Source organism: Poecilia formosa, unplaced genomic scaffold (assembly GCF_000485575.1).
Source record: "Poecilia formosa unplaced genomic scaffold, Poecilia_formosa-5.1.2 Scaffold159, whole genome shotgun sequence".
Taxonomy (NCBI): Eukaryota; Metazoa; Chordata; class Actinopteri; order Cyprinodontiformes; family Poeciliidae; genus Poecilia; species Poecilia formosa.
In genome coordinates, this window is record NW_006800098.1 from 1012365 (window position 1) to 1028041 (window position 15677).

At 38.1% G+C, this 15677-nt stretch overlaps 2 protein-coding genes and 1 long non-coding RNA gene across 4 annotated transcripts in view; all 3 read right to left on the minus strand.

Annotated features, from left to right (window-relative positions):
• The window catches only part of LOC103146501 (N-acyl-phosphatidylethanolamine-hydrolyzing phospholipase D-like), a 3933-nt gene extending 1193 nt beyond the window's left edge, over nt 1-2740 (minus strand). The window contains 8 exon segments of the mRNA XM_007564450.2: nt 42-156; nt 473-621; nt 912-1077; nt 1153-1256; nt 1356-1580; nt 2170-2310; nt 2417-2530; nt 2658-2740. Of these exon segments, the coding sequence (XP_007564512.1) occupies nt 42-156; nt 473-621; nt 912-1077; nt 1153-1256; nt 1356-1580; nt 2170-2310; nt 2417-2530; nt 2658-2717 (1074 nt within the window). The 5' untranslated portion in view covers nt 2718-2740.
• A 2809-nt stretch (nt 2741-5549) lies between these two features.
• On the minus strand, nt 5550-7770 carry LOC107837622 (uncharacterized). Its single transcript, XR_001663660.1, has 2 exons — nt 7477-7770; nt 5550-5611 (listed from the first exon to the last, which is right to left on the minus strand). It is a non-coding gene; the product is annotated as an uncharacterized LOC107837622 (long non-coding RNA).
• A 2435-nt stretch (nt 7771-10205) lies between these two features.
• On the minus strand, nt 10206-12943 carry yeats4 (YEATS domain containing 4). 2 transcript variants are annotated; one of them, XM_007564452.2, is made up of 8 exons: nt 12692-12943; nt 12392-12511; nt 12241-12307; nt 11905-11999; nt 11141-11230; nt 10966-11053; nt 10609-10806; nt 10206-10507 (listed from the first exon to the last, which is right to left on the minus strand). In XM_007564452.2, the coding sequence occupies exons 1-7, from the start codon at nt 12740-12742 to the stop codon at nt 10637-10639; spliced, it is 681 nt and encodes a 226-aa protein (XP_007564514.1). In that variant the 5' UTR covers nt 12743-12943; the 3' UTR covers nt 10206-10507; nt 10609-10636. The 2 variants fall into 2 exon arrangements, with proteins under 2 accessions (XP_007564514.1, XP_016533114.1); XM_016677628.1 differs by having other exon boundaries at nt 10206-10806; nt 12692-12942.
• Between the last annotated feature and the right edge of the window lie 2734 nt (nt 12944-15677).

Consider the following 15677-nt stretch of genomic DNA (forward strand, 5'->3'; position numbering starts at 1 on the left):
GACATGTAGTGACTGCTGCTGACTCTTTTCTAACATCCTACGTCATAGGCGAGGGCGAAGGTCCCCCAGTGTATGGCTACAGACTGTTTGGCCTGAAGGTCCTGATGAATCTGAACAGCCTCTTCTGGATCCACATGCTGTCCCTTCATCACATCCCTGAAAACCCAACAGGAAATGACATCAGTCCTGCTTATTAAAATGCTGAAACTGAACATTAAGATATTTTTGCATGCACGTGTATGAAAGGAGACCTTAAACCGAGTACCACTGGCTACACATTGGTATACTTAGCAAGTGTTGGACTTCGCTACTGCACTAAAATATGAACCTGTAACAGTGGTTTCAGTGAATTTGTCGGCTTCTGCACATATTAAATAACTTCATATGAAACACATAAGCATGCCTCAGAAGTGTGTTAAAACATGAAACTCTTTGTGCCTGATCTGCTGTGTGGGAGTGTGTGCCTCTCTACCTGGGCAGGTACGCTCCAATTGGGATCGCTGCGAGGTCGAATGGCCCAAAGCGGCGTCCGATCTCCTGGAAGGATGGACAGTAGCCTGTGTCGCCGGCGAAGAAGAATCGATGGTTGGGACCCAAAACAGACCAGCTACTCCATAAAGACTGAAAAGATATAAAAAGTTAAATGGTTACAATTCTGACAGTTTTTAGTGCAGCAGAAAATTAAAGAGATTTTCACAGAGAGAAGAAGTAGTTTTGCCCTTTTTGTTTAATCTTTCTTCTCCATTGAAAAATGTTGGGCTGCAGACTCTTCAATAAAGTGCTGCTATCACACCGAATACATTTCTGCTCACTTGCCCAACGATAACATTGCAGCACTTAGATTATCAGTGCTGTTTATAAAACCAAACTGATAGCAGTCCCAACACACTACAACATTTACTATCAAGTACCCTGTTATCATCCCACGCTGTCCGTTTGCTCCAGTGCTGAGAGGGTGTGCAGACAAACGTGATGTTGTCGTGACCCGGGACGCAGTTTTCCTCCCACCAGTCCAGCTCCATCACGTTCTCACAGCCCATCTTGGCCAGCCAGTCCATCAAACCCAGGGGTACGAACCTGTTAAAACATGCATCATATTTCACAGGAACACTGGAAGGTGTGTGTGTGGGGGGAACGATTTGGGACACATACCAGCGTAGCTCCCCTCCAAAGCGTGCATTAAGGCTGGCAACAGATCCAGCATCCAGGTGATCGTAATGAGAGTGGCTGATGAGGACGGCGTCTATCCTCGGCAGCTGTTTGTAGGAGAGGACTGAGCTGAATAAAGCCAGGTTTGATTCAAAGGATTCTGTTTGTTCACAAAGTAAAAGTGGGACCGTGAAAGATCTTCGAACCTGTTCCACTGTGCAGGGGGGTCCTCTGTATCGTTTGGGCCCCATGAACTGAAGAAATGATGCTCTCTGGCTGAAAATGGGGTCGGTCAGAATGTTGACCCCCTCCATTTCGACCAGAACTGTAGCGTGGCCCAGCCAGGTGACCCTCATACCAGCAGGAGAGTCCAACGCTTCTGGATTCTGGACAAAGTAGGGCTCCAATACTGGGAGTTCACTGTCCAGGACCTGTGGGGAGAGCAGGGAGGACAGAAGAAACTTAGACTGACTTAAAAAAAAATAAAAATAATATTTTTATATATATATTTTAAACATGCTCATCTTTCAACCTATATATTTGTAAGTGTTGGCTAAATACTAGAGGACAACGACCTCGCAGCTAAAAGGTCCTTTAACAAAGTTTTGCATCAGTGGGGTTGAATACAAATAGATGTCACGCTTTTCAGATTTTTTGTGCTCATAAGTTATCAGATAAAGTCCAATAAATAGACAATATACAAACAACTGGTGCAAATAAAGAATTCAATGTTTTTGTTATGCTGCGTGAAAGGAGCCTTTAAGGCCGGATAATCCCTCAATGAACGCAGCAAAGTTTCCAGAAGCAGCTATAAATAACAGCATGTCAGCTCAGGGCTGTGAAAGATGAGCTTGTGATACTAATTATTACAGCAGAGCGGTAAGCAGACTCCATAAATGTGAGCACTGCAGACTTGGTTCTTCTTCCACTAATAAACATTGTTTTGTTTTTTTAAGTTTCTGAATTATCTACAGTAAAATAAAGTGACTTGCGGGTTTTAACATGCAAGTGGTTTCCTACCTCTTTGCTTGTTGGCACACTGCTGTGATTTTTATCCAGCACCAGAAATCTGAGCAGCATAGAGTAGGAAGGAAAGCGCCATGTTGGCCAGGGGTTTGTCCAGCGACCATGTTTGTCCTGACAGGACTTCGTCACCTCCTCCTGCATTCAAAAATAAAACACACCTTAGATACAGCGTGACATTTATTTGAACTCTGAAGAGACTTGAATGTTGGGCGTTGGTGAGCAGAAGGAGGAGGGTCGTTACCTCCAGTCGGTAGTCCAGACGGAAACTCTTACGGGAAGAGCGGGAGGAGCTGCTCTTCCTCGGTGTTCGAGGATCCACCTTTCCACCTTCGGCACCTTGAGGCAAATCACCATCCTTAATAAAAAAATAATAAAATACAAAGAGCGATTTAAAAAGCATGCAAGTGCTGATAATTTAGCACCAAAATCAGCAGAAACTCATCCTGACATGCAAGATTTTTCAGGATAAAAGTGTTGGTTACCTCCACCAGGCCTGTTGTCTCTTCCAGCTCTGCTCTGTCTGAGGATTTTGGTTTCTCCATGTTTCTACCAGCAACACATCTGTAACAGCATACAGAAACCGCTGACTCATTTACCTCAACTGGAACGATAAGTAGTCGACAGTTGAGCTGTAATACGTTGCAGCTCAACTGACCTCTAAAATGTGCAAAATCTGTCATAGTATAGTATGATGTCAAAAATTGCAAAAAATTAGTCATAGTATATAGTATGACCTCAAAAATGTGCAAAAATTTCTCATAGTTTAGTATGATGTCAAAAAATATGTTAAATGACACATAGTGTAGTATGACCTCAAAAATGTGCAAAGATTTCTCAGTATAGGATGTCGAAAATATGCAAAAATTTGTCATGATGTCAAAAACATGTTTTTTTAACGTCATACTACGAGTCATTTTTGCTCGTTTTGAACGACATACTATATGTTTTGAACACCATACTATACTGAGTCATTTTTGCTCGTTTTGAATGCTGTACTATGAGGGTTTTTGCTCGTTTACGTTTGAACGTAGTGTTATACAGTGATCCCTCGCGGTCTTGCTGCTTTGCAGATTTTTTTTGTGCAGTTTTTTTCACAGGGCATTGTGTTTTGCGTCCTGATTGGCTAAAAAATACGTAATACAGATTGGCCATTCAGGAGATGGAAACTGAAACTTTGAATGCCTGCTGAAAAAAACTGTGGCCAAAGGCTCTGTCGTAGATACAGCTGTGAATCTTGCAAAGCAGGTTGGAGGAGACGCTTTAACAGGGCCGTGCAGAGACCACTAAAGGGGCAGGTGCTCAACAACAAAAAAGGGCACATCTAACTGCCTTCTAGGACAGAATATTAACAAAGCCTCTCAGCTTTCAGAGTTACATAAACAATGGTAAATTACAAAATTGTGAGATATACAATCAAAGCCAACGAACATCTCTATATAGAGCATAACACTATGCATATGCAAGATATTTTATTAGTAATTTCTTTCTGCAGGTCTACTTTGTTATAGGAAAGTATTGCAATATTCAAACCCGCAATTTAGCAAGATATGTAAATCAGAGTTAGACCACCAGACATATTTTGTCTTTACAGAATTACACTATTAAAAATATAAACAAGGGCATAATGCAACCTTTTAGTGGACTGTAATCCATAAGAAAAAATCTATAAAAAAAAGAGCTACACTTGCAGTGGAGATGAAGATGGTCCATTCAGGAAAGCAGAGCTGCATTAAACTAACGTGGAACTGCAGAAAAAAAAACAAAAAAACAAAAGCAAATATTGAATTGTTAATTCATGCCACCATGAGAAAAGCCTACTGAGTTTTGCTTAAAAAAAAAAAAAAATTAAAATCACACATTTTTGACTCATGATTTTTTTTTTTTTTTTTGCAAAACAAACTTATTTGTTCTTGTCAGAAATCTTTTCTTGCTATTCTAAGTTTTTGTTTGCGACTCAAAGTTTTGGTTGGTGATTCTCACATGATGTCGTGACCAGGGCCTAAAATCAAAACAAAAGATTTCTGATGTGTGCAAATAAATATTAATGTTTGGTAAAAATTAGTCATTTAATTAAAAAAGTCTTTTAAACAAAACTTTATTTTTTATAGAATAATTGGGAGAAAAAAAATTAACTTAATACTCTGCAAACCAGACCCTAAATGTTCTTAAAGTCTGGATTGAGGTTTTTCCCCCTTCATTAATGACACACTTTTATTACACACATTATATCTATTATGGTAATTCATGGTGAGTTATTTTTAATTCTAAATGAATATCCTTGTTTGACTTTTATTTAAGTGCTATTCTCCTTCAAGATACATTTACCTAACGCCAGAATAAATGCAATGTACATTATGCAGCAAAGGAAATTAGAAGATCGGACATATATTCATTATGGAGACGATCGGTTTTGGACGGGCCATGTGCCCCTATTGCATAAGCAATACTAAAGAATGACTGATATCATGGACCTTACCACAGGGGCCGCGTTTCATTGGCTAAAGCCCATTTCACGTCACTGCGCAGCTACCACGTGCGTGACCGTCTCACAAACACAAGCTACAGTAGTAAACACATGCTAAAGTGGACGAGCAGACCGGCAGAAAGTTTTTGCGTCAGGACTCAAATAAGAATGGTTCTCCACTGTCAGTGGGGAATCTATCTGTACAGGCGATGTCAGGTATCCTGATCGTATTTGTGGAACTAAAATTCACAGATTTCCCAAATCTGAAACGGAATGCCTTGCTTGGATCAAAGCTTGTGCACGACCGCATTTGCAGCTCAACCGTCGTAGGATCAATAAGATAGACATATTGTAATAATTTTGAAGTTTTAAATATATTAAGGAGGCCTATGTGTGAACAATGACCACCAAGTCTGAAAAAAGTCAATAATAAACACATTCATTATGAAAACCTTTTAGCCAAGTACAACATAATGGCAGTACCGATACAACTTCTACACCAGGGGTGTCAAACTCCAGTCCTCAAGGGCCGCTGTCCTCCAGTGTTTAGATGTGCCACAGGTAAAAAACAGTGGAATGAAATGGCTTACTTACCTCCTCCCTGTGTAGATCGGTTCTCCTGANAGGAGGGTCGTTACCTCCAGTCGGTAGTCCAGACGGAAACTCTTACGGGAAGAGCGGGAGGAGCTGCTCTTCCTCGGTGTTCGAGGATCCACCTTTCCACCTTCGGCACCTTGAGGCAAATCACCATCCTTAATAAAAAAATAAAAATTTTTAAAAAATAAAATACAAAGAGCGATTTAAAAAGCATGCGAGTGCTGAGAATTTAGCACCAACATCAGCAGAAACTCATCCTGACATGCAAGGATTTTCAGGATAAAAGTGTTGGTTACCTCCACCAGGCCTGTTGTCTCTTCCAGCTCTGCTCTGTCTGAGGATTTTGGTTTCTCCATGTTTCTACCAGCAACACATCTGTAACAGCACACAGAAACAAGTTCACGCTTTATCAATCTACTGAATCAGTTTATCTGCCTTGCTTAAAAGTACAGCACACACACAATTACATTACTACACCTTCACACCGCTGACTCATTTACCTCGACTGGAACGATAACAGTCGACAGTTGAGCTGTAACACTTTGCATGTATTTTATTACCAGTTCAGTACCCAAATGAAACCTGCCATTTGGTGAGACCACTTACCTGCTTCCACTCAAATTCAGAAACCTGCCCGTGTTAAAAGTCGACATCTGCCTCAATTGTTAAATCTGTACTGTCGCCGAAGTTGGGAGCAGAAATTGAAGAAGCAATGAATTGCCTAACAGCTTTGACAGTTGGTGATATTTTGCAACGGTGACTGGTCAATAACTTGTCTGCAAATGTCAAACACAAAGTAATTCTGGAGAAAAAAATATTTCAGGCAAACAGAGATTTGTCCTCCAGTAAGGACACAACCCAACGCATAAACCTAAAAGGTTTAGATCAGACCATATGCATGTGTTAGATGGAACCAGTCAAAGTCTGGACTTAGATCAAGTTTATATTTATAAAAAAAAAAAAAAAAAAAAAAAAAAAAAAAGGAATTCAATTGGTGTTTCCCCTCCAATCTGACTGAAATAAAACTGTTTTGTAAAAAAAAAAAAAAAAAAAAAAAGCATCCACAAATTTCAATCAATATCTTGGATGCATCACTTTCCTACCACTGTAACATTTTGCACAAATATGTGTTGATCCATCACCGTTAATCTGGACTCACGTTGTAAAGAAGAATCGGTACAAACTTCACTCTCCAGACAGGCAAAGCTGATGGAGACATACAAAAAAAATATATGCTTGTGATGTGAAATGTGGTTTAACAGAGTATTGACTGAAGAGGAAAAAATACATCTCAACAATAATGTCAGCAACTTCTACATTATACACAATTTAATGTTGGTACATAACTTAAAATCCAAATAAAATGCATTAAATAGTGTGTTTGTAATTGGATTTGACTTCTGCATGTGTAAGGACTTTTGGGACATGTGACATGTGAGCTACTTGCACAGCTCTGGACTAAACTAAATGCACTCCAAACTTCAGGAAAAGCGTGCACAACACTTTGAAGGAGTTGCTCATTTTGAGTGAACACCCACAACACCCAAGCAAGTCTAATCAAAGCCTCACGCCCTATCCTGTTATTTTCTACACTCCCCAATACACCACTCAATGTTTTCTACACACCCTTGCAACTGAAAAGGAAACACCCATGTTGCATTAGAGAAGACGCGCTTATATGCTGAACATGAGCACTCAATGTGAAGACATATGAACACAGGAAGTGCAACCAAAGCCTCGGACAACACTTTCCCTCTCCATGCCTTTAGGCTACAGCATCCTGCTGATGCACTCAGCCTCATGAATGGACTGTACACAGACTGTGGGGAAACAATGGTGCCTTGTGGGTGAGTGACCTGTGCGGTCAGACAGATGTGGTCAAGTAAACAACAAACTCAAAAACACTCGTCTTAAAACTCCACTCATTAACCAGACGAGCGTGTCAGAAGAGGAACACTTAGGAAACTGGTGTTATCAGTTTCCACATTTTAGCCTGTTGGGCGTGCACACACATCAACGCTCGCAAAAAATAAAAAAATAATAAAAATAATTCACAACTTATTTATTGATGAATATATGTAAACTGTTCGTCTCACCAAAAAACAAAACAAACAAACAAACAAATGGTTTTAGATACCCGACAAAGCACTAGCCGCACATGATTTAAACACGAATTAAATGCCAGCATCCCCCTCAGGCTTCGCTACAGACTACAAAACACCTTTGTACAGAGAACGTACCTGAATAAAAGCTCGACCAGGACAACCCCAGCTGTTCCTCTACCGGGCAGCCATGTCTGTTCGATCAGCTTTAAGCCGTTTCACCGAGAGCGAGGTGGCATTATTCGGCGCTCACAGGTTACTTTACTGCCGCGCTGACAGGCAAAGGCAAACATTGAAGGAGGCGGAAGACAAGGAGGATGCTTCTCTACGATGGTGGGGCTGAGTTTTGGTGCATTTGGTGTCGCGGTTGGATAACGACTCGGTACCAGCTCCGTTTCTGTGACGTCGGCGTTAAAGCTGCGGTCACGTGACTACCGTGTAAACTCACTGAAGCCCGCAGGAGGTATAATAAAGGAGTCGCTGAATCACGTCTCTACCGTTTTCTGTCCCACTTGGTTCCACTGAACTCAAAAAGATAAATGTATGTTGGTTTAGGCAAAGCAATATAATATCAAATTTAAAACACATTTAGGTAGAAAAATCACACGCCATTTTTATGTGTCTTTTGTATTTGCCAGTGACGCATGAAAAAACACATGCATGTTAAAGTTAAACAGATATTAAGTGCTGACTCCATTACACCTGTACTTCAAAAATACACAGAAACATTTTTGTTTCTCTGTCTAAGATTGTATCAAACAGACTGGGCTTACAGTCAGGAGGATCACCAAAATTTAAACTCCTTGCTGGTTTTATGCTCTACATCTGTAGCAAACTTCTAAAAAAAAAAATGCAAATATGCTCAAACACAAAAGCTAAAAAAAAACATGCCTTCAATTAATAAAATCTGAAACATTATTAATTGTAGTCTGTGTTCCAACTTTTCATTACTGTACTGCAATGTAATGTTTTCATCATGTAAAGCGTGTTGAATTGCTGAAATGTGCTATACCAATAAACTTGGCTTTAAGTTAACTGTGTATATTTAAAGAAAACACATCAGACACACAACTGCCTTGTGTGTCAAGGACAAACAAAAAGAAAGCAGACAAGATTATCAAGAGGAAAAACCATGATTCAAACTGGGACAATTTGATGTCTGATGGTGAAATGTCCAAAATGAGCACATCAACCCAGCTGAAGAGAGTATCCTTACAGTGACACACATCCCTGAACAAAATGGGATGAAAGCCCCGTCTGAGAAGAAACAATTACTCCAACAATGACAAAGCCAACAATGGGTGAGCCTTGCAAACCTGAGCATGAAAATAAAGCTTATAAGGAAATATCAGCAAAGTTTGGACACAATTGGGCATATTTATACTAAAAATCTGATTGTAACTACATGCAACAAGGCTCGACTTGAATTCTGGGTAAATATGGTCAATGGCACCACATTAAACTGGATGTCTTTCCCCAACAAAAGAATGACAAGCCACATCTCCCAAATTAAAACTGGACATAAAAAATCGGTGTAATCAGGATTTACTTATTCTCATCATTGTGTATGAAATTGGCCAAGAGGTGGCCTAAAAGCAGTTTAAATAAATGCATTTTTCTCTCCTTCAAATCACTGACACCAGCAAAAACTATTGTAAAGCAAAGCAGTTAGTCGTTTTAGAGCAATACAAAATCTTTAAATAAATATAGAAGTTACTAATCCAATGTCGGCTGATTACGCATCCAGTTGCTACTTTTAGTGCAGCTGTGCTCACACGAAGTGTGACGTCAATGTATGCTTTGATACCTCAGTTCAATAAAACAATTCTAAAAGCAAAACTTAAACAATATACCGCAAAGCCAGGAATTAGCCCATAAATACAGACATATATACAGCAAACATACGAGGCAAAATTCAAACGTTGCGTCTTTCTTCTCCAATAAATCCAACTTACCCTGATGTACTCCACCTGATGGGCACCTGAAGACAATTTAGTCCAACAAGTTTTACGAATTTCCGCGGCGAACTCGCGTGGTTGAATTTACGGTTGTAAACAAATATTTGCATACATTTTAAAAACACGCTTTTCATTCTAACACAGGACGTGCATGCACGTTTTCATGGCGTTACTATTAGACCGAAACAAAGTTTTACGTGCAACACTAGTTCAATGTCCCGGACAGGGGGAGAAAAAAAATGTCACTGAACTTCCTGTTAGGAGCATTCACGGACGTTCGGAAATCTGAATACTTTAACACTATCCCAAAAAGTTGTAACATTTCGATAAGGAATTGTTTAAACGGACATTTTATGGTAATCATGAAGTGATAGTGAGGTTTCACTTTGGAAGTCAAGAAATTTCGGTTAACCCGCACGTCCAAAAACTATAAAACCTACCTCATCTATTTTTAAGAAATGAAATATTGGCATTCTGAAAAGATCTAACTAAAACAGAAGAATGAAATTTAATCACTTCAATACGACTCATGTAAATGTAAAGGTGTCCAAGATAATTAAATTAAAGCTTCTGATAAATAATGGATCCTCAACCAGCATCAATGGGAAAATGTCAGTTTTTGTCTACAAAGCTTGAACTACTCACTGGGAAGTCACTTCCACTCTAGACGTCAGGACTTCACTTGCACTTTTGAAACCTATTAACCATTATTTTAACGCGCTTTTTACAACAATTAATTACATGCGTAATGTGTTTATTAAGCTTATGAATTAAATTGTCTCCTAAATACTGATTTAAGATTGTATGACCCCACTAGGTCACCTCAGATATTAGTGAGGCTAAATGTATGAATTTTTTTTTACCTCATGAAATATTATATTAAAGAGATAAAAAAAAAAAACACAAGTCTTGTTGTTACCAGTTTCTTTATATAAAAACGTTATATTAGTACAAAAAAAAACTGAAAAGAAAAGCAACTCATAGGTGTGGGCCTTTTATGCACAGATATTATTACCCAGTAATATCTGTGCATAAAAAGGGGCCAAAAATCACAAAATTTCTTGACTAAGCTACAAACAATTCTACACATTTTTATTCCAGAGATGGACATAAATCAAAAGCACCAACGTTCCAGATGTTTTGGAGCTTGTACTTGAGCTGTCAAGCTGAAGGTTTTTGTTTGCTTATTTTAAGCAAAGTGAAGTCTGTCCCTGTATGGGAAGATGAGACAAAAAGATGAGATTCACGTCCAAGACGACGCGTCTCCAAACCGAGGCTCATTTTGGATTCAGAGGAGAGGGCTAATACAAACCATTCTTGTCTGATTTTTTGAGCGCCTTTCAGTGCTCTTTATGATCTCCGTCCTCCTCGAGCTTCCTGATCTCTCCCTTCAGGTGATTGATGTTTTCCCTGCTGGCTTTCAGCCTATCTTTAAGCTCAGTGATTTCTTGGCTCGTTCTCTTCTTTGCCGCTTCCAGTTTCTCCTTTGTCCTCTGTTCCAGTTCGCCAACTGGGAAAACAAACAAAGGCCATGCTCAGAAAGGCAAAGACTGCTGCAATGTGAAGTGGACTTTCCCCCTTCACTTTCCTCTGGAAACTGTGATCATAAGGCTAAACAGCAACATTAACACATACTTGAGTTGTTACTACTCAACATACGAGTACGTACACTCTGTCTCATGTTTATAAGCTCCGAGGGTGAGTTGTCTGGATGTGGTCAGCAACTGTTGCATCATGGCTGTTGGATCCTGAAAAATCTGCAATTCACATAGTATAAAATAATAATAATTGATAAGCAAGAACACAGAGATGAATCCAATAATATTCAAGAACATAAGTTGTACCATTTCGTCATAGAACTCAGAGACGACCGTTTTCTTCGGCATGGCGCTGGAATCTGATTGGAACAGCTTCAGCAAATGGTACAGAGTAACCTTTGACAAGAAAACAGAAACAGACAAAAATCATATCATTTAACATTTTTATTAATCGAAAATAACATTTTCGATTTCAAAATGTCACACTTTTCAGGCCCAAAGAGGATGTAGTCACAAAGAATGACTCAAAAAAGGACATTAGAAAGGTGGGTGTATAAAAGGATAGCAGGAAAGAAGGAAGGAGGAGTAAGTAGAAGAAAAGTAAGAATTTTTTAGGTTAGGTTGCAGGAGATCGCTGTGGGAGAGAGAAGGGACTCAAGTATATATCAACAACCTTTGATAATGATATATATAGAATAAAGTCTAGAAGAAGGTATTTTTTCATCCTTTGTGTCCTTGAAACCATTTTTAGTGCATTGTTCAGTTTTAACCACATTCTACTTAAGTACTAATGAGACAAATTAATCTTGGATTTAAAGCTATCCAAAGTTCAAACATAGCCGTCCTTTTCGAAAATCTTAATGAATCCATGCTTAGTCAACAAGTTCAAAAGAGGGTGGAGGGGGGAGCTGCAGGATAAAAGCAAAAATCTGAGATAAAGCATGTATGAAAACATCCTATTTATTAGACATTATATGGTTTTATTTGCCCATTAGAAAAAAAAAGAGGGAAAAACAGACCACTTCTGCACCAAACAACATTTCTACTCCCCGCTTGGATACGTTACTTACAGGTCTCTCATTAGGGTCAATAAAGAAGATCTTGATGATGATTTCAAACTCTCCCCATCCTGTCTCTGTAATCTCATATGGAGGCTTTGTGACCACTAGAGGAGAGAAGAATGACAACGTTAGCAGACTTGCAGTGCCTTGTAAAAAAAAATATATATGCAAGGAGATCAGTATGCTGCCACACTGTGTGCTGAATCAACGTGAAACACCATCCCCCTCCTAATACACGGTGGTGGCAGTATCATCTTCTTTGTAAAAGGTTCTGTTGTGACCTTTACAGAGTGGGGAAAAATATTGTACAACTTTTTGACCAAAGATTTTTAAACTTTGTCTTACCTCTCAAGGGGTTTACATAGCTCTCGTGTAACTTGAACTGGATCTTCTTTACATAAGCAGACATATCCTGGGAGAGTTAAGATCAATAAATTTAATTTTACGTCAATAAATACCACTATTTTAGGACATTTCTTTTCTAATGATCCCACACCTCATTTCTGTAGGGTTTCACATAGACAGACCACTGATGTGTGTGTCCATCCTCCTCTCTCTTCTTTCCAAAGTAACGGGCAACATTTCCAAACACAATGGGCTTCACTATTGTCACTCCCTGCAAGAAAAACACCATAAAAGTTGAGTATGGACAATTTATACTGATCACTTCTCGAGAACACTGCGAGGGTTAAAAGTGTCAGAAAAAGGAACCAAGTTACTGTATTTTTATCGAACAGAAAACCCAAACTGTGAATATATCAGATTTGAATTGATCTGAAACATTCTTTATCTTTACCTTAACGCGCCCTCCGGAATCTGGTCCAAATTCAGTCATCTTTTTGAACATAGTATTCCGAGAACAAGTTTTAGATAAACGTGTGGGACTCTCTAGACGTCTATTCTACTTCCACTACTCGTTTCCAAACCCATTTGATGGGCCATTTAAGCGTGCAGTGCCCATTATATGCAACAAAACGGCATTGTAGCATAGGCGGAAATGACGCTAGAAACGTGTTCACCTTCCGGTATGAACGAAGGCTGAATATAAAGGTTCCACCACAGGGAATGTAAAAAAAAAGAAAATAATAATAAAAAACTGCATGATTTTTAATGGTTCACCTAGTTTCTAAATGTAAAACCAGGTTCTACCTAAACAGTCTAGTAAATATGTTTGACTTTTCTTGTGCATGCTTAAAATTTTTTATCTTAAAGTACCAGAAATATGTATTTTCATAATGTAACATCTTTTCACCCGCACAAAATATACTATTTACGATTTTAAAAAATATTTTTCTTAACTACTGATATCAGCTGGATATGTTTTTCAAAGCTTTTATAATAAAATGCGCAACTTTATATATTTACCGATCGGGGAAAACTCGTTTTATTAGCTCATTTTGCCGCTTATCAAGACCCGTCTACTGAAATCAACAGAAATTACAGTTAATACCTACATTTCTGGCTTTTGAAGACCATTGCTTTGAGTTTTAGATACATTATAGAGGGATGAACTTAGAAGTTTTTGTCTCTTCGCTCGTTTTACATCAGCCCACCACCGATGACTGTTTTCAAACCTAATCACCTTACATAACCGGATTCTGGTCAAATAATACAAGCTTTACCTTCTTTTATAAACCAGGAGTCTCGAACTATGGGACAAAATTTAACTTTAAATGTAACTGCCACACAAATGAATTCTACCACATTATCTCTCATATCATCCAAAAATCAAAACTTTTCCAAATTTGGTGTCATTTATTGAATGGGGAGAAGTTTGAAACTCATTTCAAACTGCACTCATTCCCAACAGGGCCCTCAGTAGTGAGCATACCACCTAAAATGACTTGGCACCTTCTTTTAACATAATGCTGTGGGATGTAATCCCACGCAGTTTTTGTTGCAAGTTGCCCAGTGTAGTGGTTGCGTTTACTCTGGTATGAACTCTACACTCGAACTGATCACGTTTGATTTAAGTTGGTCCCAGTTTTCACTGATTACTCCTTTCTCTGCACCAATTGCCTTAAATAAGAAGCTCCATTACTCTCGTGGGACCGATGAGGCACAACATTCTCACTTTATCCCCAACAATTACAGAAGCACAATAATTAAGATCACAAGCCAGTGACATTTTTGTGTGGTGGAAACTAATATATTTTCAAACTTTTGCATTGACCATGATCAACTCTGCATATTATTTCCCAAAAATAACCCACATTTCTTATATTTGTAGTTGGCCAATATTTGAAACTACAATTTAGTCCACTATAAGTTGCTATATGTTGCTTTAATATTTAAAACTGCAGACATTTTCGAAATTAAGTACAAATCAAACAAAAATTTAATGCAAAAGAATTTTATTTGTAAAAATCAGCAATGTGAATCTACCACCACTGTGTTCCTATGGCAAATACTTCATCCCAATTAAGAGTTTCACAATAAATAACCCACAGTATGCCAAACCGTCCCACTGAACTGCATTATGAGAAAGATCATATGAAATCAGTTTTTTTTAATTGCCCACTTATTTCCCAATTCTGTTCTAGGGAGAAAACATGGTTAGTTCAAATAAGACTATTACATATATACAATAAGTTAAATTGAACTTAAATTGAAAACATTAAAATGGTTACTTTTTATGGTTTGTGTAGCGTCTTGCTCGAAGCAGCGGCCATTTCAGGCTGTTCCTTACTTCTTCTCCAGGGCAGGCAGACCTGACAACACTTACCTTTTTGCTGTGGATAAAGGTTGGCACAAAACTGACCTACACTTTAACCAAAACTCAAATGATTTGTCTTACAGCTCTTAACATGCTTATGTACATTAAAAACAATTTTAGATTATTTTTTCTTTAGATACAATATAACAGGACAAAAACATAAGCCAATCACACTTTAACAATTTCACTTTAAAATTTTTTTTTTTTGTTTTTAAATTTTTTTTTTTTGTTTCGATTAAAGTGCCATTGTCATTAAACGACAAAAACGTTTACCAAATGTCTGGCGCAAGTGTAAAAAAAAATAAAATAAAACAAAAATTCTACTTACCGGTTCACTAAAAATCTAATACACCCGACTCCATTACTATTAATAGAGTTAACAGGGTCATAATAGAATATGAATATTTGTGAGTACAAAACACAATACAACACACCGACCAAAAACATTCTGCAAGAGCATCGTCAGGATACACGTTTGCGCTCAAATTGTCACGAGCAATCTTAACGTTTTCCTGTTTCCCCCAGTTAACACTTGAAATGTAAAGATCTCAGATTATGTCAAAAATAAAATTAGGGTGAGATGATAATAGTAGGCAATGTCAAGTGGAGAATAAAATCCAAATACAGCAAAAGTATGTTTCCCCTTTAACATCTGCCTATATGGATATGTGACTTCAGTAAAAAAGGGAAAAAACATACTATATTTTGAGACACGGTTGGAGCAGCTCTAGATTTTTAACATGGATTAGCAATTTATTTTTTTATTTTATTTTTTTTTAACAATTTTATTCTCTTAAATTCAAAGATTGGCGAAGACTTACAATTCAAAAAGTAAATCTGTATTGAAACAAATACAGCTATTTTACGTCGCAATTCAAAATTTGATCTCAGACAGTAAAAAACAACAAAAAAGCAGAAGTTTTTAAAAGCATTTCCTTAAATGTAAAAAAAATAAAAAAATAAAAATAAAGATATAGAAGACAAACTGACAATCACAGTGACACAAATGCAACACATCAACAGGATGGGTGGTGAAGTGAAAGAGAGGCTGCTGTTGGTGGCAATC

Bases quoted from the DNA above. Each gene is read 5' to 3' on its own strand.
- yeats4 (XM_007564452.2), bottom strand. From the start codon at position 12,742: ATGTTCAAAAAGATGACTGAATTTGGACCAGATTCCGGAGGGCGCGTT. The intron at 12,308-12,391 runs GTGTGGGATCAT...TAACTCTCCCAG, and splicing joins TGAAACCCTACAGAAATGAG to GATATGTCTGCTTATGTAAA. The intron at 11,231-11,904 runs GTAAGTAACGTA...TTCTTGTCAAAG, and splicing joins TTGACCCTAATGAGAGACCT to GTTACTCTGTACCATTTGCT.